The following is a 24,885-nucleotide window of genomic DNA, read 5'->3' as shown; positions in this document are numbered from 1 at the left end:
CGACCATTTCTTTCAGTCCTTGTCGGTTCATTGTCTTTTTCACACCCTTGCCATGTCCTGTCCATGTTCTCGCCTCGTTGTGTTCGTCGTGTTTAGTTGTTGCTTTGACTTATGTTTTGACTCAGTTCTGTCGCGTCTTCGGCAAAGTGGGAGTGAGCTTCGTCGTGTGGGGGCTGTTTGGTTACAAGAGGTCAGATAAAATGCAAAAAAAAAACTAATAATAATAAATATAAATAAATAAATAAATAAAATAAAAATCATTTGTCGTGAAGTTAAGAGTATGCAGTGTGATGCAGTTCATATTGAACTACAGTAATGCAGCTTGAAAGAGTGCATAATGTGACTTACTCTTCTGAGGCGGAACTGGACTGTCCTCCAGGGATCATCCCCTGCCACAGCTGGAAATAAAGCACCATTAAACAGTACACTGAATGAGGGGTACACGAACACGGTACATTACTGGGTTATTTACGATCACAAAGTGAGGGAAAAAAACAACATAAAAAGGATTGTTGTTTTTGTTATTTCATAAAAGTGAATGCATCCCTACGGGTTGGACATCGGGCTTAGACTTCTATACCGGATTGATTAACAATGACCATCATCAGCGCCGTTAACCTACAGGGCAATTCAGGTGGCAAATCAGTTTCTCTGTGATGAAGATTATAGAAGATTATACAGTGCCAATCTTTCTGCCCATTAAATATATTAAATCATGAAAGGGTGCAGATTATTATTATTATTTTTTAAATGTTTTAGTCAATTTTAGCACGTGTTACCTGCGTGTTGCCGGCAAAGTTGGCCCGCACGATTCCCGGCAGCAGCTTGCTGTGTATGGCAGTGGCTGAAACAATCTGAGAAGAGGACATGGACGAGATGCTCTGTAGTGCTTTTTCCTTGGCATTATGATCCTACAATGCAGCAAACATAAAAGAGAATATGCAAGAGAAACGTCAACAAAATAACCAACACACAATACAAACTAAAAAGCAAGCATCAATCATAGCGACATATTTAGCGCTTACATCATGGGTTGTGAACGTAACCATTATCTTTCGCCCAAGCACCAACAAGGTAAGTTTGATGTATCGGGTGCTTTTAGGTCAACCACAACAGAAAAAAAAAAAACACTTTGATGTATCGGGCAATCTTGTGCTCAGTTCGAAAAATGTAAAGATTTTATTCAATATTTATTAAATTTATTTAAGATCACTTTCCAAAATTTTGACAAAACGTTTTCTGTAGCATATGCACTTGAAACTAAGGTTGATTTAAAAAAAAATCTGTGTTGAATCAAATTAACTAATGTGAAATATTTATTCCCAACATGTTAACATTTGCAACAAATTGCATTTATTGTGGAGCTTAAATACCTTTGTAAACTCTTACCTTTATCTTGGACTGGAACTCCCTTGATTTTCTTCTAGCTAAGACCTGGATATGACTGGAAACCTGCAAGATTTATAGTATACAGTAGAGTACAATAGAATACAAACAAGTACAAAGGAGTAGAAAAGAGCAGAGGAGATGACAGAAAGAGCGGAGGAATCAACCAATAGTGGGTTACCATGGTTATGAAAAGACTCTTTCCACGCACTCACGCACATGCAAACACACTAGTCTCCTGACAACAGACTACATCCATCTTTGTGCATCAAATGAGTGAACAGGCAGACCCTTAGGAGCACTGGACAAGGACTGAGGTATTAGTAGCTGTTTTTGCTTTCATATACAGGACTGTATGTATACCGTATTTTTTAGACTATAAGTTGCTCCAGAGTATCATACAAGTCAAACTAGTAAAACAATGCAGATGAATAAAAACATTCAAGTCACTCCGGAAAATAAGTTTCATTTTTTTAGGGAAATGTATTTGACTGAGTTGCTCAGAGTATAAATCGTATTTTTGAGGAACATTGAAAAAAAACAAAAACAAAACAAAAACAAAAAAACGAGAGTAATAACCGTAGAGATGGGCTCGCGCCTAAAATGTCTGTCCGCTAACTGTGGGAAGGCTTCTTAAATTAATGGGAGTGGAGGACGGGTGCTCTGCTTTTCAGAACACAGAGACGCTTCAGGTTGTGTCCAAATTCACAAGGCTGGGTCCTTCGAAGGCCGAATTTGTCGGCTGCATGACGTCACTCCCCGATCGCAAGCACGGAATTACACATGAATGGGCTGTCAGTCATTGCACTACCGACAAGAAGCGTTGCCAGTCCATTCATATGTAAATCCTAGCGTCCTGTCGAGTCGCACTGTGAGTGACGTCATGTACCGACAAATTCGGCCTTCGGATGACCCAGTCTTGTGAATTCGTACACAGGCTCAGAATGGTTTTAAGGGCATCATCACATAGAGTTGTGAATTTCTGAAGGCATTCCGTGTTGACTACAGCAAAGGAGTTCTGGTTGGACTCTAATTACAAAAATATTTTTCTGTTTAGTTTAAAATGGCTTACGTTGACTTATCCTTGTGCCAAATGCTAAACTAACAATATGTCACAACTTGTGCTGCATTCGAGGATGGTCGGAAGTCGGATTTATCCGAGTTGGTTTTTCACAATTCCGACCTGAAAGCGTTCAAGGTGAAAGTGGCGACCAAAATGGCGACTTTTCAATTTTGCTTCATTTATTGTTTTTATCTTATTTCATAAGCATGCCATACAGTTCAGTAGTTCACCATATAATTTCATGCCGGGAGATAGCGGCTTACTGTCACGTATGTTGTTTTACGTGGAGTTATGCAAAATATTTAAGAATGAAGAAAGCTATCTAGTTTTATACTCAAGTAAATTGTGTTTTACCATTCACGGTCTGTGTTTCCAAAGGTCATTGTAGAATGACGTCACATTGTAGTCCATCGTCCCCCCCAACCCCACCCAACTTCGCACGTGGGATTCCCGCGTTCAAGAGCGCGTTATCGTACACAATTCCTGGTTTGAAGTTGGAAGAGTCCGACTTCCGACCATCCTCAAATGCAGCATTAGTCGTCATACTAGACTAACTTTTCTTCCACTTCTTCAACTTTATTTTGGTCGGTGGCAAATACTTTTGATGTATTACCGCCCCCTTCTGGCCACCAGCGATAATGCACCAAAAGCACATGCCAAATGCCAAAGACAGGGCCAGAAAAAGTGAAAAAGCATGTGACTTAGTCTGAATAAAAATATGGTGAAGTATCTCCTTCATGCATACCTGTTTCCTTGTCCGCGTTTTTCCTGTGCGGAGTTTGATGTATCTGGCTATAAGCTCATTTCGACCTATAATAAAAAGCAAAAGCAAATGGTATTATAAAATGTATTATTTGATCGTATGTGTACACAGACAGACATACATACAACTACACTTATTTAGCTTTTCTTTAATTACAATCAGAATTCAGATGACCCTGAGTGGCACAATTTGCTGTTATTGACCCAGTGACATGCAGCTCAGATATAGTGGCACACACACAAACACACACACACACACACACACACACGCATATAATCAGGCACTCCGTGGCTCTGAATACACATGACCCAACAATACAAGCATTCATGCAGACTGGCCACCCCCCGATTAACGAAAGCACAAGGCCAGCTGTAACCATGCTTACATGGGTGCACATGTGTGGGTGCACACACACTGACATACACTGACAATGCTGAATAATTCAACCCATTGAATAGGGAGCACGGCATGACCTGGCTAGTATAGATTAGCGCAGCCCAAGAAGCCATAACGAATAAAACATTACGTGTTACAACATTATGTGTAGAAGTGTGGCATATTTTGATGAGTCTGTGAAATTATGTAATGTGTTAGGTAGTTTCCATCCATCCATTTTCTTGACCGCTTATTCCTCACAAGGGTCGCGGGGGCTGCTGGCGCCTATCTCAGCTGGCTCTGGGCAGTAGGCGGGGGACACCCTGGACTGGTTGCCAACCAATCGCAGGTGTTAGGTAGTTTGCCTACTAGTAAACGTGGGTGTTTTGTGTGTTGTTTGGTTGGTGCCCTCCAGTGCTTTTTGTTCCAATCAAGTGAAAAACCAAAGTCAGGCCAGCTGGCTAACTGACGGTCAAGATCAGCACAAAGCCAAACCTCAACACACAACCCAAACGGCTCACAACAATAGCCCTAACTAACTAGCAGATGGTGTGTGGGGGTGTGTAGGTGCGTGCACGCATGTGTGTTTGCGTGTATTCTGACCAAACGAGCTTTCACTGAGATAGGCAGCATGCAGCTTAGACTGATAAAATCTACAGCTCGCCATGCAGGTGTTTTCCTTCCAGCAGTCAAACGCTGCCACTGACAACACACACATACATGTACACGCATGCATGGCCGCCAACACACACACACACACACACACTCGTGCGCGTGCATACACGTGCGCGCGGACACAGAGGACAAGTCCTGGCTGCGGAGGCTGACATCTGACTCCAGAGGGGCCAGCTGGTCTTTCTAGGAGGCTTAACGGTGAATTATCATCCTTCACTAACCCTGCGGCACACATCTTTCTCTCTGGCCCTCCCTCTTTTTGAACTCTCCAACACGCACGCACACACGCATACTCCCTCCCACTGTATATCCATCTTCTGTTCTGGCTGTTCTCTTTCCCCTCCTCTGTCCCTCTCCAAGTGAATAGGCTTCTGCTCCCTCCCCCTTCCTGTCTCTGCCTCCCGCTGTACTTGGCCAGTGAAAGACTTGAAGGCCAAAGTCAGATGGTCATTAACCGTGACCAACAGAAGCCCCAGAACACACACAAACACACATACTCGCTTAAGTCCATTTCGGGGACACCATTCTGATACCCTACCTTTGAGGACACCACTTTCTGAATGTCTTAGAAAGATGCAAGTTGGTGTAATACAACACAAAAAAATCACAGAATGTAAAAATCACCTGGGAATTGAGCTTCCATCAAGATTTCACAGACCTGAATTTTTACCTTGAGATTGGGGACAGGGGAATTTTAATGTCCATTTTGGGGACCTCAGCAATACACGAATACACAAACTAATTCAAGTCACCTTTGAGGACCTTACCTTCCTTTGGGGACAAAGGTAAAAATACTATGTACATCATACATATTTAAGCATCCAGCAGTGAGAATCAATCTCAACACTGTTGAATACAGTATATGAAGGAGTTCACCTCTGAATGAAACCAAAATCACCTCAGACTGACAAGAAATGATCATTACATGTATAATCATTTCATGTTTTAAATGAGGGTGTGGCAATTTCCTCTGATGGCACCTTAAAAATCAACACCAAATACCTGCAAAAACAAAAAACATTTCCATAATAAAGACAATCAGTATGTTTCTATGCTTCCAGAATTCTTGACAGAAATGGTCTGTTGTGATTGTTTCTGCTGTATGTTGTTTTTAAAGTGATACTTTGCTAATATTGCTATTTTTAGTCAGATTTAATACTTTGCCTATCATGAATAACATTTTTAATGTACAGTTATTTGAAAATGCATTTAGTGAAATAACAGTATATTCAACACATACAACAAAGACATCGAACCAGTGTTGGAGGGATGCACTGTTAAAGAAGGAGGAAAAAAAACCCAACAAATTAGAATTTGGTGTCAGTTTATATTTAACAATATATACAACAACATAACAATATAACAATATAACAAGCAAAATATAACATTGGTGTACCAATACTATCCGAACAAGTGAGGAGAGTGCATCACTTATAGGAGGATTTCTTAAAATAACGAACCAAGAGACTTAGCATTTGGCAGAAGCCCTTCTCTTTAAGGTCGTAATGCGGTTTCTGACAAAGTTTTTGACACCAGTCCAAGTGCGATTTTTTAGGGCATGTGGTTCAGAATTAATACAGCGAAGGCAGTCCAACTTTTGTGGTACCTGGCATTTATGGATGAAGTGCATCATGTGCTTTTCGACAGCATATATTTCAGCATCGGTCCACTTACGTTTGGTGATGCCTCCTGTCATCTGGGAAACTCCCATATCTGTTAAAAGACAAACGCTGTCAAAAAATTTCAGTCCAAATTAAAAAAGTCAAAACATGACCTCTGCTCTTTTAGTTCCAATGTTGAATGCAAGTACGACATTGGTAAAGTAATACTGTTCCTTGTCTTCATAGGACCAAAGCTTAAAAATTAAATATACCTTTAAAATTTTAGCCTGGTCTATAGAGCGATGAGTGTTCACTCAAAGAATGCAAAGATGTAATCTCCCTTCTCCACGGGTTTTCATTTGAATAAAATGCAAAAATAGGCTTACTCGCCATTGTTAAGAAATGCAGCCACCGGTGGCCTAGTGTTGCACAGGATACCAGTATTAGTACCGTACCTCATTGTTTCAGTGTCAAAAACTGCTCGGTATCACTTTTTTTTTTTTTTTTTTTAAATAGCACCGGTATCTAAAATATATGTAGTCTACATTGTAGACATCAGTAAGTGGCACACCTCTTTAGTGCGTGAAGGCAGGAATATTGCTGCAAGCACTCCGTGACGTGCCAAGTGTTACATGGAGTTTTTTGCCTACATGGCCAACAGTCACAGCAAACCTGTAAGGCTTTTTTTAAGTTACTGTGGCTCGAGGCGAGGACAACTTCAATATGGCCAAGCACCTCGCTAATGGATGTGTCCCATTAAAAAACAAAAACAACAAAATTGTAACCACTGCCATTCTTATTTGAACTATTATTCTTATTATTGCAACACGGACCTATTATATGTTCCTTGTTTAAAAAAAAAAAAAAAAAAAAAAAAAAAAAAAAAAAAAAAAATGAAAGAGTCTCTTGAATTTACAGAATACATACACGTAATGGTGCACGGTCAGTATTAGGGATGTTCGATACAATTTTTTTTCTCCAACTGATAATGATATCAAATATCGATACCACTAGTCAATAAAATTCCCCACCCATAAATGACAGATTATTTTAAAGAAAGACATCTATATCCCAATATATTATTTTTCCTTAAAATTGCATGAAGTTAATGGCAATTTTGTGTTCATATAATTTCTTGTCCCGTTTCGTAAAACGGCTGCAGGAGGGTGGCATTTAAATGTATCGGTCACCGCCGTGAGTACTGACACCTTAAAATAAGACTGGTATTGGCACCGATACCCGATATCAGTAGTCACCCATCATAGACAGTGGGATGCCACCTCTGTTTCAATTTGAGCCAGGAAAAACCCTGGTGTTGAGCTTAACTGCATTTTTGCTTTGTTCCTTGTTTCTGTAAATAACAGGAGAGTCAACTAAATTAAACCATGGTTACTGCAGTCTATCCATTATTTTCATAACCTTCCAAATGAACACCCATACTTATTTTACAGAACCTTACCTAGGAGAATCAATTACGTAGTATAGGCCAGTGAAAACCAAAATCAATTACGTAGTATAGGCCAGTGAAAAACAGTTTCTCTATCTAATTTTTGTTTGTACCTTCAATGAGAGTGGTCTTGGAAGAAGATGGAAGGGATGTTGCAGCCTCTTCCTCAACATCTGCTTCCCCTGTAGCTTCTGGGACTGTGAGATCACTTTCCTCATCGCTTGATTCCTCTGGGTCTTGTGTAGAGTCAACTTTTTCTGAAAATAGAGCAAAAACATTGAAGATTGTAGCTTTCAAAGAAGTGTTCTGTTAACGTGTGAGAGAACAAGCTAATTTAGCAGAAAGACAATCTTGACTTGGCAGCATTCACAATATGTTGTACCAATAAACACACATCCATACCTTGCGGGTCAATCTGAACGTCATCAAGGGTTTGACCTTTATACTGGGAGAGGGTTCCTTGCTCCACAGCTAACAACATTTTGCTCATTTTGGCAAGCTGTAGTGTTCCTTGTGGTAGTCGATAATACTGCCTGTGCACACGAATGTCATGTCCCAGAAAGTCCGCAAGTTGGTCTGCTTCATTTTCTTGAAGATTAAGAACCTGTGACATTGTAGCTATGTGCTTCCTGAGCCTTGTTGATGTTAAGGCCTCTGGATTTTTAGCACCACTCTCCTTTGCAAGCTTTTGGATGCACTCTCCCCCTCTGTAAGCAGTCATGGCTTCCGGTCTTCCAAACATGAATACATTTTCTTTTAAGACTCCACACATCTCACGGGTTTGAGCTAGGAGCTCCATGGCTGAGACCATTGATGGTTTTAGGAGCACAGGGACACCTCTTCCTCGTTTCCCCCTGATTTCTAATCTAGTGAAAAACTCGCACATCTTGTTCTCCAGAGGGGTGAGACAGGCTGCCATGTCCTCGTTATGTTCCAGCTCTTTCCTTTCTACGAAAGTAGACAGTTCCATTCTTGACACCTCTCCTTCTCTTCTTCTGTTGAAAATTATCACCTGAGCCAGTGTCACTTTCGCCAGTGCTGCATAATTACTCGCAGAAGGACAGAGTTTAAGCATTCTTTCTGCAACTTCTCTACTCTTTTCCACATGTTCGTCCAAAAGTTTGACATCTTCAGTGAAAGGTAAAATCTGTGGTGCATTCCACTTTGCCTCTGTCATTGTCGTCGTCGCACCTCTGCTAATCAATGCCTTCCATCTGAAATTTTTGATTGTCTTAAATTCTCTAGCATATTCCAACAAGCACTCATCTCTGTCAACTGAAGACAAACTATCACTTTCAATCAGCTCACTAAGTACACCCAGACTGTGACCAATTTTTAAGGCTAAGGAGGGTTTTTTGTATGTGTTGTTTTCCGAGTTGTGCCCAGCCAATACCTTCACTGCAGTTATCACACGATTAAAGTTTGCAGGATAGATGAGCTCCACTGCCTTGCGAATAGATGAATTCTTCCGGGCCTCTGTCAGCAGTCTACCAAGTTCTCTAAGTCTTTGCCTTATGTAGTCATGTCGGTTCTTTCTTGATCCATTTAGATCAAAGAGATGCTGTCCAAACTTTAAGAGTAGGTCGTCGTCATAGATCACACGAGTCACCTCATCGTAGATCATGCAGGAAAGTACAGTTTTTAATCCGTCACTAATTTCACATGCTACTGCAGTTTTTAATGCACATCTTGATTGAACTCGCTTTTTAGAAACACCTAATTCCTTCTCAGATTTTTTCTTGGCAGGACAGATTTTAATGTGCTTCCAGATTGTTTTCTTGGCATAGAGCCCTTGGCAATGAAAACAATGGATAAAATCGGAACCTTGTTTTCTTTCCCGAGGTCTATAGCAGGCCTGCAGATCTCCTTCTCCACTCCTCACAATAAGAGAATTGTGAGCATAATTTCCACGGCGTCGTAAAATATTCAACTCATCTCGTCTTGCCTGTGAATTCTTTGGATGCATGAATGCTTTCGCAACCTCTTCTTTATCTGCATGCTTAGCTTCTAGATGTCTTGCAATTTTTGATGAGGGCGTTAGACAATACAGACAGTAGTTCCGTTTATCATATACTCTCTTAATTTTAGAGTTTGAGGGTGGAGACACTTTGATAGATTCTGAAATACACTGGACTCTGCTTTTTTTCAGAGGACTTTGGTTTCTTGTCCCAGAGACCTTAAGTAGGCTCCTCTTCCTTGAAGTGTTTGTCTTTGTCTTCTCAGAGGTTTGAGCATCAATAGCTGAATTAGCCAAAGATGGGAAGACAGATGAAGATGATGTTTTCTCCAGTGGACACAAGTCTATGCTATCGTCAGAGTCGAACATATTTTGTTTTTCTGTTTCTGGAATATAATCTTTATCATCATAGTCTGTATCATCAGAGATCTCCGGTGATTCGTCCAAACATGTGGAAGACTGAAGAAAAGAAAAAGTGTACAGTTACCATAATGTATTGAGGAAAAACGTTTCTTTGTAAATCACATCTTTTTTTTTGTCTGTAGAATGTGAAAAAATAAGACATTCACATAAGGACATATATAAAGGCCAAACTACTCATGTCATTACAGATTAATATAAATTTTATCCTATTTTTTCACGCATGAAAATCTAACAGTGATAACTTGTATTTATTAACCTTACCTGAGGACTATTGGCAACATTTAGGATATCATCTGTGACTTCACATAATGGTGTCTGCTGAAATGACAAATACAAAAAATGATTACAAGAAAAAAAAAAAAAAAAAAAAAAAAAAAAGAAAAAAAAATGCTAAAAATAATTTCACACTTAATTTTATAGGTGTTCAGGTGACTGCATCTATGGCAGGACATTTCAACTTAACATTGTCTATCCATAATTTTGGGGTCATTCAAAACAGCCAATTTGCCCTGACCTAATTGGTCCAGGCATTACTACAAACATACCAAACCATACTATTTGTTTGTTCAAATCACACCACACAAGGAACGTTATTACGATAGCCATGTGGACCGATAATTTTAGGGCCAATCAAAACAGAGAGACACGCACAATATGCCATAACCTAATTCACTAAAGGAATTTTTTGGGCTCCTCCACCCCACCACTTTTCAATACAATAATGACCTGTCAAATCTGTGTCTTTACAATTAATTTAAAAATACAACATGTTTTATCAAATTCAATTAACCATTCAGCCCTAATCAGTGCATGGTACAACGGTGTGGGAGAAACTGGATCTTACCTGAGGCCTGTCGCCAGCATCCATCCTGTCATCTCCCACCTCGAGAGGTGGTGTCTGCTGACAAAGATCAAACGTATAGGAATAAAAAACATGATAGAGAAAACAACATTACACAATGATATTTTTAGATAATTTTATATGCTTATATTTTACGGCTTCAGGTGACTGCGTTTGTTGCATTTTGGGACATTTTTTAGCGTCAAGCTAACTGGTCAAAGTTGAACGTGGACAATCCATACTTTTGGGGTCATTCAAACACTTCATGTCCAAGTCCAACTGAAAACAATACTGCAGCTATGGCTACCCATACTTTTTAAGTCATTTAAAACAAAGACACGCTTGATACTCAAATCATACTGGGGGACAGCAATTACGATAGGTGTGGCTTTTCATACTTTTCGGGTCATTAAAGACACAGATACACACTTGACACCAAAGCCTAATTGGGGACAGTCATTGTGACACCCCCGGTCTAGACATACTTTTGGGGTCATTTTACATATATGCACACACACTTGATACACAAGTCAGATTGGGGACAGTCCTAACTCTTGTAGCTATAGCGATCCATACTTTTGGGGTCATTCAAAAGACACTAGCACACACACTTGATACCCAAGTCAAATTGGGGACAGGCATCACTATTGTAGCTTTAGCGATCCATACTTTTGGGGTCATTCAAAAGACACTAGCACACACACTTGATACCCAAGTCAAATTGGGGACAGGCATCACTATTGTAGCTATAGCGATCCATACTTTTGGGGTCATTCAAAATACACTAGCACACACACTTAACACCCAAACCTAACTGGGGACAGTCACTGTAATAGCTATATCTATCCATACTTTTGGGGTCATTCAAAACACACTAGCACATACACTTGATACCCAAGTCAAATTGGGGACAGGCATCACTATTGTAGCTTTAGCGATCCATACTTTTGGGGTCATTCAAAAGACACTAGCACACACACTTGATACCCAAGTCAAATTGGGGACAGGCATCACTATTGTAGCTATAGCGATCCATACTTTTGGGGTCATTCAAAATACACTAGCACACACACTTAACACCCAAACCTAACTGGGGACAGTCACTGTAATAGCTATATCTATCCATACTTTTGGGGTCATTCAAAACACACTAGCACATACACTTGATACCCAAGTCAAATTGGGGACAGTTATCACTACAGTAGCTATGGTGATCCATACTTTTGGGGTCATTCAAAACACACAAGCACACACAATTAACACCCAAACCTAAATGGGGATTGTCATTGTGATAGCTACGCCCATCCATAATTTTGGGGCCATTTTAAACAAACTGAGGAACACACTTGCTACTCATGGCATGGAATGTATCACCTGCAAAAAGTTGGGGAACACTGTATATCCATTATTTTTGGGGGGGTGAAATGCAATTAGATCATTTTCCACACTCGTTCAGCCCTAACTACAACACGAAAAATCAGTTTAGCCGAAAACAATACATGAAACAGCAGTTTTAGAAACTGGATCTTACCTGACATCTGTCGCCAGCACTCATGTCTTCAGCAACTTCAAGAGATGGTGTCTGCTCAAACAAGAATAGACAATATGGAAAACATGACGGAGCAACCCTAACATGGCACAATACGATACTTAGGCTGCTTTTGGGTCTATTCATAACGAGAGAAATTTTCATGACCTAATCTGGGACAGTTGTGTGAATATAGGTCGAAAACGTTTTGCAAGTCATTGTATTTGTTTATACGTTAATACAATGCTCCAACTACATTTGAGCTGTGGTTTCGTAAAAACAAACAATTCCCCCTATATTAAATGATAGAAGCAGTGTGTAGTAGAACCTGTATTTTACCTTAGGTCTTTTGCTAGCACTCGTGTCTTCAGCGGCCTCAAGTGATGGTGTCTGCTCAAAGACGAAAAGAAAGTATATGGAGAACGTGAGAGCAATCATAACATAGCACAATTAGAGAGATATATAGGTCGAAAAATATTTGCAAATCCTGTTGTATTTGTTTACAATGCCCCAACTACTTTTGAGTCGGGGTTTTGTAAAAACACACAATTTCCCCTATATTAAATGATAGAAGCTGTGTCAAGTAGAACCTGTATTTTACCTTAGGTCTTTTGCTTGAACTCGTGTGTGCAGCGGCCTCAAGTGATGGTGTCTGCTCAATGACGAAAAGAAAATACATGGAAAACGTGAGAGCAATCATAACACAGCACAATAAGATACATACTTTTGGGTCTATTCAAAAGAAGACAGACAAATTATCACCTAATCGGGGACAGTTACAGGTCGCAAAAAGATTTGCAAATCATATTGTATTTGTTTACAATGCACCAACTACTTTTGAGTTGGAATTTCGTAAAAACACACACAATTTTGCCTATATTAAATGATAGAAGCAGTGTGTAGTAGAACCTGTATTTTACCTTAGGTCTTTTGCTAGCACTCGTGTCTTCAGCGGCCTCAAGTGATGGTGTCTGCTCAAAGAGGAAAAGACAATATATGGAAACCATGATAGAGCAATCATAACATGGCACAATAAGATACCAGTACATATCTAGGTCAAAAAAGATTTGTAAATCCTATTGTACTTGTTTACAATGCCCCAACTACTTTTGAGTTGGGGTTTCGTAAAAACACACACAATTTCCCCTATATTAAATGATAGAAGCAGTGTAGTAGAACCTGTATTTCACCTTAGGTCTTTTGCTTGCATTCGTGTCTTCAGCGGCCTCAAGTGATGGTGTCTGCTCAAAGAGGAAAAGACAATATATGGAAAACATGATAGCACAAACATAACATGAATAAGTTACAAGATGACATAAATGACCCAATACCTTTTTGCGCCAAGGCCAGTCTGAATTTCCGTAGTTATACGACAATTCTTCACCTGGAGCGATGTCTCGGATTGCAAAAAGGCAAAGATGTGGCAAACCACCAACTTCAATAACCTTCATCTTGCAGTTTGGCTTTATGTGGTTGTCATTTACGAGCCTTCCCAATGACTGGTCTTCATCTGATGCATCAAGACTGGAGGGGGGGAGGGAAATAAGAGTGGAAGCTGCCTGCCCAGTATAGATATGATTCAAATGGAAAAGGGAAGTCTAGAGTTTGAAGTTTTATCTAACGGCTGAGCAAAGGCATAGATCATGCCTGATCTATGCATTACGTAGTACTCATTCATAGCGAATGTTGACTACACATCTGTGTTTGTTTTTTTTGTCCATAAACATTCCAAACAACTCAACTCAAGTTCAGATAGAGAAATACTTACCACCAACCTTTACCTCTCCAGTTGAAATAAAATAGGAAGACTGCTTCTTGTTCATTACGCTCCAAATTTTGCTCAAGACCTTGTTCACAAAGCTTTCCACGGTACTCCAGCACAAATTCTTCTTTGGTAAAAGTCTGTGTAGCAACCACACCTCGACCTTGAGGAGAGGCGAGAAAAAAATAAAAATAATCTAATCAACAGTAGTCGTAATTAGTCGACTAATCAGAACATACAGCATTTTGCACCAAAAAGCAAATGCGCTTTTTAAAACCATCATTAGTTAACAATTTGAATTCTTTAAAAGTATAGACAAATAATGAAGATAATTAAGATTATATACATTGAACTTTGATTAGATTTTGCAGCTTGTACCATCATTCCTGACATGTTTATTAAAGATGGAGACAAACTGATGACAAAACTGTGACTTTAGATTTTTTTTTTGGCTGTAAATATTTTGAAATTGAACCAAAACTATGCAGACTGGCACCAATACTGTGAAACTGTACATGACTATCACGATACCAGAAACATGCTTTTTAAATGCTGCCATGAAAGGAAGGTGTGAATCGTATTAAGTATTTTAGTTGATATTTGCCCTTTAGCTTCTGACTCAGTTGTTAACATGGGTTAGCGCTAAAGACTAAAATAATCTATTCAGAAAATACTAATTTAATATATATTTTAACCCTATTTTATATTGTGATATACAGTGGTCCATCCCTACTTCGCAGTTCACTTATTGTTGATTCACTCTATCGCAGATTTTTACCACCAATTTCAATGGTGAGTACCCCATAAAATTATTTATGCTGCTATTTGTCCTTTTTTGTATGAGTAAATATAGACAGCGCTTTCTTGTATTTAACACAATCTATGACACTTTTAATCAAAATATATAATATTTGGTAAATTAAGAAACGTGTCATGACAGGTTTAAAAAAAAAAAGTTAACATTTTACTTTTTAATTCTTAGCAAGTCAGTGTCGAGCTATTTTTATAACAGGTCAAAGTTTTTCATACGTGTCACTTTATTTAACCACTACGACCTCGAGGAAATTCACCACACCCGTAACAAGTGAGGGAACACTGTATACCATTAGCATAGGGCTGCAATTGATATCGTAATGTGAATTTTTCCCCATATCAAATGGTGTTTCCAAACAAAATACACAAGTACTGAATTAGTGTTGCCTCTGATAACAAGATCGACTCAAAGATCAATGCTACTTTTGATACTTCATTTGATGTGCTGTATTTGCATCATCATAAAGAAAAGCGGTGGTATTAATCAGCACACACACAAGGAGCAAAGTGGCAAAATCTCCACACAGCAAAACAAAATGTACACACAAGTCACATTTTGATCTAAAATCTATTAGTGGCCACCAAAATGAATCTGTAGCAGCCTACTACAGATGCATGTATGTGGAAAACATGTCTTAATTTGCAGTTGGTTAATTGCAGCTATGAGAGCCATTCATATCATGCACATAAACAAAGATCAAATTAATGTCTTGAAAAATGTATACTCACCTTTGAATGGGTTAATGAAGGACTCTCTAAGTCCCATCTTATCCTTTTCCAATAGTACATGCTGCTCAGCATCTTTTTGTGGAGTGACCCGATTCCTCCGCCTTTGCACTGTTCTTCCATTGTTTGCCATCTTTCTATGGCAAAGAGGGTTTTGGTTATCAAGGCGGATTATGTAACTCACTCTGAACATTATCTTAAAAAGTCTACATAAACATATCCAAAATTACACACTCATAGTTCCACACCTCATGCTTTAGAGACTGCAGCTACACATTTGTTTCCCATTATGAACACATTTACCAATTAATGTCATCTTCTAGGTGAATGGCAGTTAGTCCAAGAAGTAAAATGGATGAAACTTAACCACAGGGAGTAGACAGAGATTTGTGTGTCATTCGGGCCCCCCCAAATCCAATTTAAGAGACACACCAATACAGTAAATACTATATGTGTATCATACATACAGCCAAACGTTTTTGCCACGTGACATTCATCAGAAATCTAGCCGACCGCTCCAGTGAGAGAGACCACTGTGCGTATGCACCTTTTTGGCACAATACAAAAGGAGAAGAGGTAATTAAGCCACAATGAGCATTAACGATGTCAGCCATTATTTTACCCAGTTCATCTACTGTTCTGTCTTTCTGGGGTTAAAGACTTCTACACTCTGCCCTGGTATTATCCACGAAGTCAAAATGTGTCCATATGTGCGTCTTTTTCTGTCGCTCATTTTGTAAAACAACGTGTCATCAGCTTGACTTGACTTGACTTCGTGTTCACTCCTTTCTCTCTTGCGCTTCCCTGCATATAAATTGCACCCCCACGTGAGGTGTCCTCCCGCCCCCTACAATTGACCAATTACGAGCGTGCATGGTAAAGAGCAAGCTGGAACTGGAGCTTCGACTAATTAGGGCATGAGGCCAGTTTGAGGTAACTTCCCCACCGCCAACCTGGCCAGTACGGAATGAACGAGAAGAGAGAAACTTCCCCTCCCCCCCTCCTTGGCCACTGGCCAGTAGCGAGTGAGTGAACGAGAAAGAGGCTACAGGCAGAAGCCTACTGTCCACCTGTTCGCAAACGACATCAGTAATGCTGAGACGGTTCGCATAACAAAATATATGCGTTACTAGAGGCATATTTTTGACCAAAAATTTGTTCGTAATTTAAAAACTTAATTTAAAAAAAAAAAAAAAAAAAAGTGCTGGCCAGTACGGAATGAACGAGAAGAGAGAAACTTCCCCTCCCCCTCCTTGGCCACTGGCCAGTAGCGAGTGAGTGAACGAGAAAAAGAGGCTACACGCAGAAGCCTACTGTCGTTCACCTGTTCGCAAACGACATCAGTAATGCTGAGACGGTTTGCATAACAAAATATATGCGTCACTAGAGGCATATCTTCGACCAAAAATTTGTTCGTAATTAAAAAAAAAAAAAAAAGTGCTGGCCAGTACGGAATGAACGAGAAGAGAGAAACTTCCCCTCCCCCCCTCCTTGGCCACTGGCCAGTAGCGAGTGAGTGAACGAGAAAAAGAGGCTACACGCAGAAGCCTACTGTCGTTCACCTGTTCGCAAACTACATCAGCAATGCTGAGACGGTTTGCATAACAAAATATATGCGTCACTAGAGTCATATTTTCGACCAAAAATTTGTTTGGAATTAAAAAAGCTAATTAAAGAAAAAAAAAGCGGGGTGGGTGGGTGGGGGGTAGTTTGTTTGGGGGGGAATTTTTCGTAACTGGAGATTCCGCTGCATTTTAGGACAAGGCTTGTTAGCGCAAGCCTAATGAGTTTGAAATTTCCTCTAACTTAGCGAGGTCAAGGCTGCAAGCTCCAGTCAGCAGTATGCCAACAAACAACGTGCAATGTCTTAGGTTACTGAAAAATATCTAGCGCCCTCGAATTTACAGGCATATCAGTCAGTATATGGAAAATGCTGCTCAAAAAGCGATCGTTTTAAAATACTTAAGACAGTTTAGTAGCCTACCTTCGAACAGAACGGCGCCAACTCCAAGACTAACGCGAAGTCCAGCTTTCCCGCGACTACACAGGAAATGACGTCGACAAAATGGGGCGGGTCACACTTTTTTGTCACCTGACATGCACAATATGCGCAACAGTTAATATAATAAATGAATAAAAGGTATTTTGATTTTATCTTTAAAGGAAAATAAGTGTAGGCATTGTTTGATAGTTATTTTAATTTGCATTTCTTATCTCTGCTCCGCTGCATGTAAATGTACATGGGTAATTTTCTAATTTCACCATATGTGTTCATGTTATTTTGTTGAAATGTTTCTTCTTCCTGACATGTATATGATGATATATTGTTTGTCTTTAGTGAAGCATAAACTAACCTACAGTATACCAATTTTGGTCATATCACCCGGCCCTAATAAATAATAATGACAGCTAATTCATCATCTATCCATTTTCATGCACAATATTCAGAATTCCACTTTTAGCACAACAAATTTAAGATTTTATTCATCACACTCCATTGACGAAACACATTATTTTTGTCAATACAGTGAGTAAACGTTAAGCAGATTTTGTCACAGATTTTGTCTTCTATAACTCCATAATCTACTGGCAGAGACATGCAAAACCTGCCAATTATCTGTTGTTTGCACCGAATAATCAGTTTATTTTTCATACAGCACTATGCACCTTATATGATAGTGTAGATTGGATATTAATCATAACGGATGGTAAAATTCGGTCCTTGACTAACAGTAGGCCCTACTTAAAGCTACTCCAACTAAAGTGAGACTACTTAAAGTGTAGCTGACACGCAAGCTACGTATCGTGGCCTAATTATCACTTGATCAATCATTTGCAATGTCAGAAACCTGAATGTAGCATATTTTTTAATCAACTTATCCAGGCCTGGACTGGCCATCTGGCATACTGGGCACATGCCCGGTGGGCCTATTGGGGCTGATGCAGTGCTTTTTAATTATTATTTTCCTACTTTTTACACCAAGAGGCTGGCCCACAATTTAGAGGGACCAGTCTGTTAGTTAAGTTCGAATACAGATAGCCAACTGAAACATCATCAATAAACATCAGTGGCAAAACTACATTAGGCAGGAGGCCGGTGGGCCTAAGTCAAAATGTCAGGGCCTATTTTATTTTTTGTGCCAGTCCAGCTCTAGACTTATCTATCATTAAACATTGTTTCTTAACATACAGTTAGCAATTTGTAATCACAGGTGTCTTACCTTTTAATGGTTTGTTGCTTCTGGCGTCCTCTTCTCGTGTCATGAAAGTTTCCTGTAAACTACATGCATTGAACCCTGGGAGCGGAGAGAGGGGTGCATGCAGGTATGGCAGGCTTTCTGTCCATATCAAAATTTTATAAATCGATATTTGGTTGCTTGTTGATGTTGGAATATTTTAGTGGTAATATTCATGTTAAAATGGCATATCTTGCATTCAGTCATTCGTGAGCTATTTGAACAGCACAACACTGAGACCACAGACCATGGTCAAAATCTGTGGATAAGTGGTTCGGATCATTGAGTGTCAAGGGGGGTCCCCTAGTGCAAGACCACATCTGGACAGACGACTATGCTGTTGTTAGATGTTGACATTCCTATTCTAATTGTTCTTACTAAGTCAGATTGTCCCATCACTGGTCAGCTATTTTTAGACAGGCCAGTGGAATATTCTTGTCTTGAGAACTAGCTCATGTTTTCACATACACATTGTTGTGTTTCAATTTTGTTTGAGTTGGTTTTGTTTTATTTTGGTAAGTGTCTTATGTTCCTGTGGTTCCCCTGTCTCGTTATGTCTGATTAGGTCCACCTGTGTGTCATTCCCCTTCCCAGTGTGTGTTGACCAATCAACGCCCTCTCCCTAGTGTGTTCCCCAGGTGTTTCTCATTAGTGTTGGTGTATTTAGGCTGTTGGTTTTGTCTTGTCTGTGTGGGATCATTGTCTATGTCAGGGCTTCATGGTGAAGTTTGTTTAAGTGGTGGGCTGTTGGGGTTGTCTATGCTGAAGTTGTTTGTTAATTGAGTCTCCCTCAAGACTCCGCCAGTCTGTCTTCCTCATGTCCATACCAAATCATGCCCAGTCTTCTCAGGTTCCATCCAGTCAAAGTTATTCTCATATCTGTTTGTCTCCCGGCCAAGTTTCTCTACCTTTGGGTCTATCCACCACAGCCAAATTCCACAGTTCATGACACAATTAGCCCACCAACAAGGACCCGGTGGAAGCCTCAAAACCCCATTCCGGCTTCAAGCCCCTGTCCCGGCACTTTGGCGGTTTCCAGCCCCCGTCCCGGCGCCTATGCACTCCCTGGCTGTTCGCCTGTGCCTCGGCCGCCTCTTGACGCTTCTCCTGAGCCACGGCCGCCTCTTGACTCTTCTCCTGAACCACACCCGCCCCAGGATGCTTCGCCTGTGCCGCTGCTGCCGCTACAGCCCCAGGACGTTCCTGGCCGACGCAGCCCCCCAGCCTCTCAGTTCCTGGCCGACGCAGCCCCCCAGCCTCTCAGTTCCTGGCCGACGCAGCCCCCCAGCCTCTCAGTTCCTGGCCGACGCAGCCCCCCAGCCTCTCAGTTCCTGGCTGACGCAGCCCCCGGCCTCTCTGTCCCTGGTGGATTGCCGCCGTCCCAGGTCCCCCCGTTGGGGCCGGTTGCTGCAGTCTCCTTGTCTCAGCTGCCGCAGCCCCAAGTTTATTCGTCTCCGCTGCCGCAGCCCCAAGTTTATTCGTCTCGGCTGCTGCAGCCCCAAATTCCTTCGTCTCTGCCACAATCTCCAGCCCAGGGTCTAACCCCAGGAGGCACGAGTACGGCGGATGATCCCGGATCCAGTGTCTGCCGGCGCAAGCGATGAGCCCACCGCAAGGTCCTTGGTGGGGTCAGGGGTCCATACTGAAGTTTAAGTGTCGTTCTGTTGTTTTTTGTCTATGCCAAGGTTGTTTGTTAATCTAGTTCACCACGTCTACTCCTGTCTCCATGTTAATCCAAGTCTGTCCATGTCTCAAGTCTCCACGATTACTCAAGTGTCTCCCCGTTTCCGCCAAGTGTCTCCCTCCCTGTCCCTGCCAAATCTGTCCACGTTCCATCCAGTCAATAAAGTTATTCTCATTTCTGTTTGTCTCCTTGCCATGTTTTACTGCCTTTGGATCTATCCACCACACACAATTAATGACACGTCAGTTTGTTTGTTTTTTGCATGTCTCTTTTAACTTCCCTCCATCACCTGGCTCTCCTTTTCCTCCTTGTAACTGCTCTGCAGACAAGGGGGGAATATAATTGGATACAATTAACTTCAAAGTGGCAGTTTGTTGCCTCAACTCTGCAAGTAGCCAAGCATTTGGCCCTGCTTACACGTCCCCTCAAAAAAAGGGAAAAGGGCTCATTATTGACAGTCTTACCCGTTATTGATGCATGTTATGGAAACAATGGCTTGAATATTTCTTGACAATATGTGACCTCAATATTCTAAACATGATGTTCTTATTAATTTTACATTTGTGAAATATGAGTTATGAATCAAAATCCATCCGTTTTTATCTATCTCAGCGGGTGGCCATTTTGCCACTTGCTGTTGACTGAAGATAACATCACAGTTGCTCGGGGCTCAGGCAATGACCAGTCACAGCTCACCTGTTTTCTAAAGTTGTGCTGTGATTGGTTATTAGTTGTAAACTGAATAACATTATTGTTTTTCACTTGAGAGCAAGTGGCAAACTATCTGCTTTGTGATATTAATAAAAACTGCTGGATTTGGCTGGTTATATTCCACTCATGCAATATTAACCAAAATACCATATTTAGTACTTAGGGTGGGAGGAAAGATACACGGAAAGTTTGCATTGTACTTGTAAAAAAAAAAAAAAAAAGTGTACAGTACATGTTTTGATGCCAGCATGTCTGACGGATCTGTTCGAAAATAGCTCACCAGTGATTGGACACTGTGTCTTGACTGATGACTGAAGTCGTTGCATTTGTATTGCTGTTGCTGCTATCACAGACTGTTCAGGACCTAGGCTTGGAAAACCCTTGTAGTCTTCTTTTCCCGCCAAATCTAAATGATATTGATTCACGTACCCTACAAGTTGCTCCACCGGAACCATTGTGTGTTCTGGGTTTTAGCACTCTATTCAAAATTAGGTGTTTAGAAGGTCACACTAAAGTCACACAGGGCCTCTCAACCGCCTCTTTGTTAGTGTGTTTAGACCTCGTTGCTCGGCCCTGCAACCAGAGGTACCTACTTTCCACATACTGCATGTTAAAGGCGACCCCTACTTCATCGTGTACCCAAAATTTCAGCCTCCACGATAAAGCCTAAGAGTAACAAAGGTCGTGCCAAAGTCACAGAGGCCACCCGGTTTGAAATAGTGCGTGTATGAACATGTATGGTAGATGCTTGTGCCAACCTTTCCATTGCGTTGGAGCATCGTCATTTGGCTCCACCAGCAGCAAGAGTATGTCAGAGCTGGAATCCTGTACATTTATCCTGGGTGTCCACCCACTTCTCCAAGGTCAAAGGTCAAAGGCATCACATCAAAATCACGAGAGCTCCCTTTTCAATGAAGGCGCCGGGTGCTTTGCCAATGCATCAAGACTTATTAGCACTTAATTAAGTCCATTTCCACTTATGTCGAAGCTAGGTGTACGGCATATACCCATTTCTTTTTCAGTGCGTTTTGCGTCAGCCAGACCCACCCTCCACTGCCTCTCATTGGTTTGCCTGGTACTCAGTGTCTTATTGGTAAGTTAAAGGCATGAGGACTGATGAGACAATCAGAGGGCGTAGGAGTATGTTATCTTAACGTTAGTAACTTTGACCTAAACTAGCTGAATTAGGGTAAAGTTGGGAACCCACATAATTGTTCGCTTTCAGGAATTGTATAATTAACCCAGTTTGCAAAGACTTTTTATGCCAGACTGTAATGTTAGATGAATGAAAGTAATAAATGCCCAGAAGGACCAGTGATTATCTCAGTTTCTTTTTTTTCTTATTTTTATGAAAATAAGAAAAATAAAATATTTAGACCAGTTTAAACAATGTTAGCCAAGTTACTCTGAAACTTGATGTCAACTAATTCATGACATAGTTTAATTTTATATTAGATAACACATTATTCAAGTTTTCCTCATAATAAATACATTTTTAATGACAAACTGCTCCTAATCAAGGCATGATAATTTTATTATTGTGACTGGAGTAATTGGAAACAATGGCGTTTTACATGTCACCTGTTACTTACATGTCTTTTGTCACCATTTCTAAAACACCACCATTGCTGAGTTAGGGCCCAAACCCACTTCTATTCTTTTTCTTCCATAATTAAATTATGTTACACCTGCTGTAACACTCGAACGTTCAAATTTGACGTATGACAGAACTGGCCCACCCGCCATCGGATGTCCCGGGTTTCATCCCTGGACTCCAAATGTAGGGATCGGGGAGGTCACGCCCAAGTGGCACAGGACCTTCCTGGTGGCACTTTACCAGTGTCCTGACCCTCGTCGCTCGGTCCCGCCACCAGCAGGGCACCTGATTATTTCGTATGAATAAGCCATACCCAACCCCATCGTGTATATCATATTTTAAACCACTAGTACAACCGGAAAGATCCCAAAGGTCGCGTAGTGAAAGAGGAGTAAATCCTACAACATAACTTGGGAACACATGATCGTAGCTCTAACCCATGAGCCCTTGTTGAGTTGGGCTCAACCAGGGCTTCGATGAGATGTCTTACTGGCACTGCTGCAGCAAGCTGCTGCCAAGCTAGGGCCCCAAAACCCTTCTATTGTTCTTTTCCCGCCAAAATAATGTCACTTTTGGGGACCTAGCACACATTCCCGCCAAAAATCATAGTTACACACAAATTGAATATGGTAAATGTCACTTTTGGGGACCTATACCACACACTTCCACAAGGGGCAATGTAGAGTACACACAGATTGAATGGGGGGAGCATACACAAACACACAGAAAAAATGTTAAAAGTAGTTTTTGGGGACAGGTCGAGATTTTTGGAGAGAACACTAATTTGACCATGCTAAATGCAACTACAGTGTCATCTAATTGGGGACAGTGGTTTTGGTCCCCAAAAGTTTTAGTGTCCCCAATCAACTGGTGTGTGAACGCATGAAAGTCCCCAATCTGGACGTAAGTAAGGACACACACTTCAACTTAAACTGCTGAACAACTGTTTCTGACAAAGGAACCTCTGTTCTTATGTGTAATATTCTTCTGATACAATAAATATACTGATGCTGGACGGGAAGCTACTGTAACTTTTATAACCGCAATTCACTGTAAGCGGTGTGCAGGTGCGTTTGTGTACTGAAAACAGTCATATGCGCACCAGATTTGGTTGCCTCAGTGCATATTTTGAGTTCCAAATATATTGCAGCAAGAGACGTATGTTGATCGTAGCAGTGACTGCAGGCAGGGCACACAAGTTTCTGTTTTGTTTTGTTTTCTCTCACAGTTTTTCTTGCAAATTTGCCACTTTCTAATGTCACAAATCTGCAGGGGTTTTCCCATAATTTTGTGAAACTAAAAATAATCATCTACGATTTTTTTTTTTTTTTTTTTTCAGATTTTTCAGGAAACTCAAAAAAATGAACCATTCGCATCATGAGGAGATGATTTCGGCAAAAATATATATATATTTTTTTGCAATTATTTTAAGAGGGTGACGATATGCGGAATATCAGTACAGAAATTCCATGTGATGCAGTGACCAACATGTCAACTGTGATTGAGTCTAGAAAACACAACAAATAACCCACAGTTTAAGTGTGTCAACTTGAGATCGAAAGAGCCATTCAGGACAACTGAGTGCAGTATATTAACTCATTCACTCCCAACCATTTTCACTGAAACAAACTCCCTTCGCTTGCTGCTGTTTTGCTGAATTTTGACAGATTTTTATTTGATACATCTGGGGGGGGGGAAGTAATTTCTACCAATCTGTTTTCGTTTTGCAGCAAATAGCATTAGAATATAGCTTAGTTTCATCAATATTCACAAATCTAAAACTGGGGAAAACAACTTGTTGCAACATCGCCCTGGCTGATCTCTTATACTCTGCTGCCACCTGCTGGCAGGTTTTGTAATAACTGCCTTTATTCAAAGCCTTCTCTATGCTCTAGCATAAAAAAAACAACAAAAAAACAAAACAAAACATAAATACATCTTTGGTACACCAGAAATATTTAAAATAGAACGTATTTATACGTCTTTGGGAGCAAATGAGTTAAGGACGACTTGGAATGTAATTTAAAGCACACATATTCTAAACATCTTCACCTGTAGATTATGGTGTGTTAGCCTGCTGGTTATTACAATGAATCTCTGCTACATAATCCCACTATTCACCTCGATATTCTCGCTCACTTTTACACACATTTATTTCCTAATTTTTTGATGCATTTCTTTAACAAGTACATCACGGCACCCTTGCACATCTCCTTCCTCTTTTCTATTGCAGCCTATTTTCCTGCTGCCAGTGGGGGGTATCTTTAGCCACAGATAGTTTTTCACAGTAAGATATT

At 40.6% G+C, this 24,885-nt stretch overlaps 2 protein-coding genes across 14 annotated transcripts in view; both read right to left on the bottom strand.

Moving 5' to 3' along the window:
• Positions 1-24,885, bottom strand: part of LOC144015911 (transcriptional enhancer factor TEF-1-like) — a 54,304-nt gene that overhangs the window by 7,287 nt on the left and 22,132 nt on the right. For both annotated transcript variants that reach the window (XM_077516383.1, XM_077516382.1), the window contains exons 3-6: positions 3,195-3,259; positions 1,390-1,452; positions 780-911; positions 349-398 (exon numbers count right to left, since the gene is read on the bottom strand). In XM_077516383.1, coding sequence (XP_077372509.1) covers positions 349-398; positions 780-911; positions 1,390-1,452; positions 3,195-3,259 — 310 coding nt within the window. The remainder of the gene's footprint in view (positions 1-348; positions 399-779; positions 912-1,389; positions 1,453-3,194; positions 3,260-24,885) is intronic.
• LOC144015909 (uncharacterized) lies at positions 5,576-23,493 on the bottom strand. Of its 12 annotated transcripts, none has more exons than XM_077516377.1 (15): positions 18,582-23,493; positions 17,345-17,452; positions 15,364-15,497; positions 13,828-13,984; positions 13,391-13,583; positions 13,250-13,300; positions 12,980-13,030; positions 12,661-12,711; positions 12,399-12,449; positions 12,063-12,113; positions 10,535-10,591; positions 9,952-10,008; positions 7,713-9,726; positions 7,424-7,567; positions 5,576-5,975 (listed from the first exon to the last, which is right to left on the bottom strand). In XM_077516377.1, the coding sequence occupies exons 3-15, from the start codon at positions 15,491-15,493 to the stop codon at positions 5,731-5,733; spliced, it is 3,252 nt and encodes a 1,083-aa protein (XP_077372503.1). In that variant the 5' UTR covers positions 15,494-15,497; positions 17,345-17,452; positions 18,582-23,493; the 3' UTR covers positions 5,576-5,730. The 12 variants fall into 12 exon arrangements, with proteins under 12 accessions (XP_077372503.1, XP_077372504.1, XP_077372502.1 ...); XM_077516378.1 differs by having other exon boundaries at positions 15,364-15,493; XM_077516376.1 differs by having other exon boundaries at positions 17,345-23,493.

This window comes from Festucalex cinctus, chromosome 3, assembly GCF_051991245.1.
Source record: "Festucalex cinctus isolate MCC-2025b chromosome 3, RoL_Fcin_1.0, whole genome shotgun sequence".
Classification (NCBI taxonomy): Eukaryota; Metazoa; Chordata; class Actinopteri; order Syngnathiformes; family Syngnathidae; genus Festucalex; species Festucalex cinctus.
Note: the sequence above shows the minus strand (reverse complement) of the source record. Positions and strands in the feature narration are given on the sequence as shown.

Bases quoted from the DNA above. Each gene is read 5' to 3' on its own strand.
- LOC144015909 (XM_077516369.1), bottom strand. From the start codon at position 15,553: ATGTTCAGAGTGAGTTACATAATCCGCCTTGATAACCAAAACCCTCTT. The intron at 12,712-12,979 runs GTAAAATACAGG...GTCATTGAGCAG, and splicing joins GTGCTAGCAAAAGACCTAAG to ACACCATCACTTGAGGCCGC. The intron at 10,592-12,062 runs GTAAGATCCAGT...GATCTTTGTCAG, and splicing joins GTGCTGGCGACAGATGTCAG to CAGACACCACCTCTCGAGGT.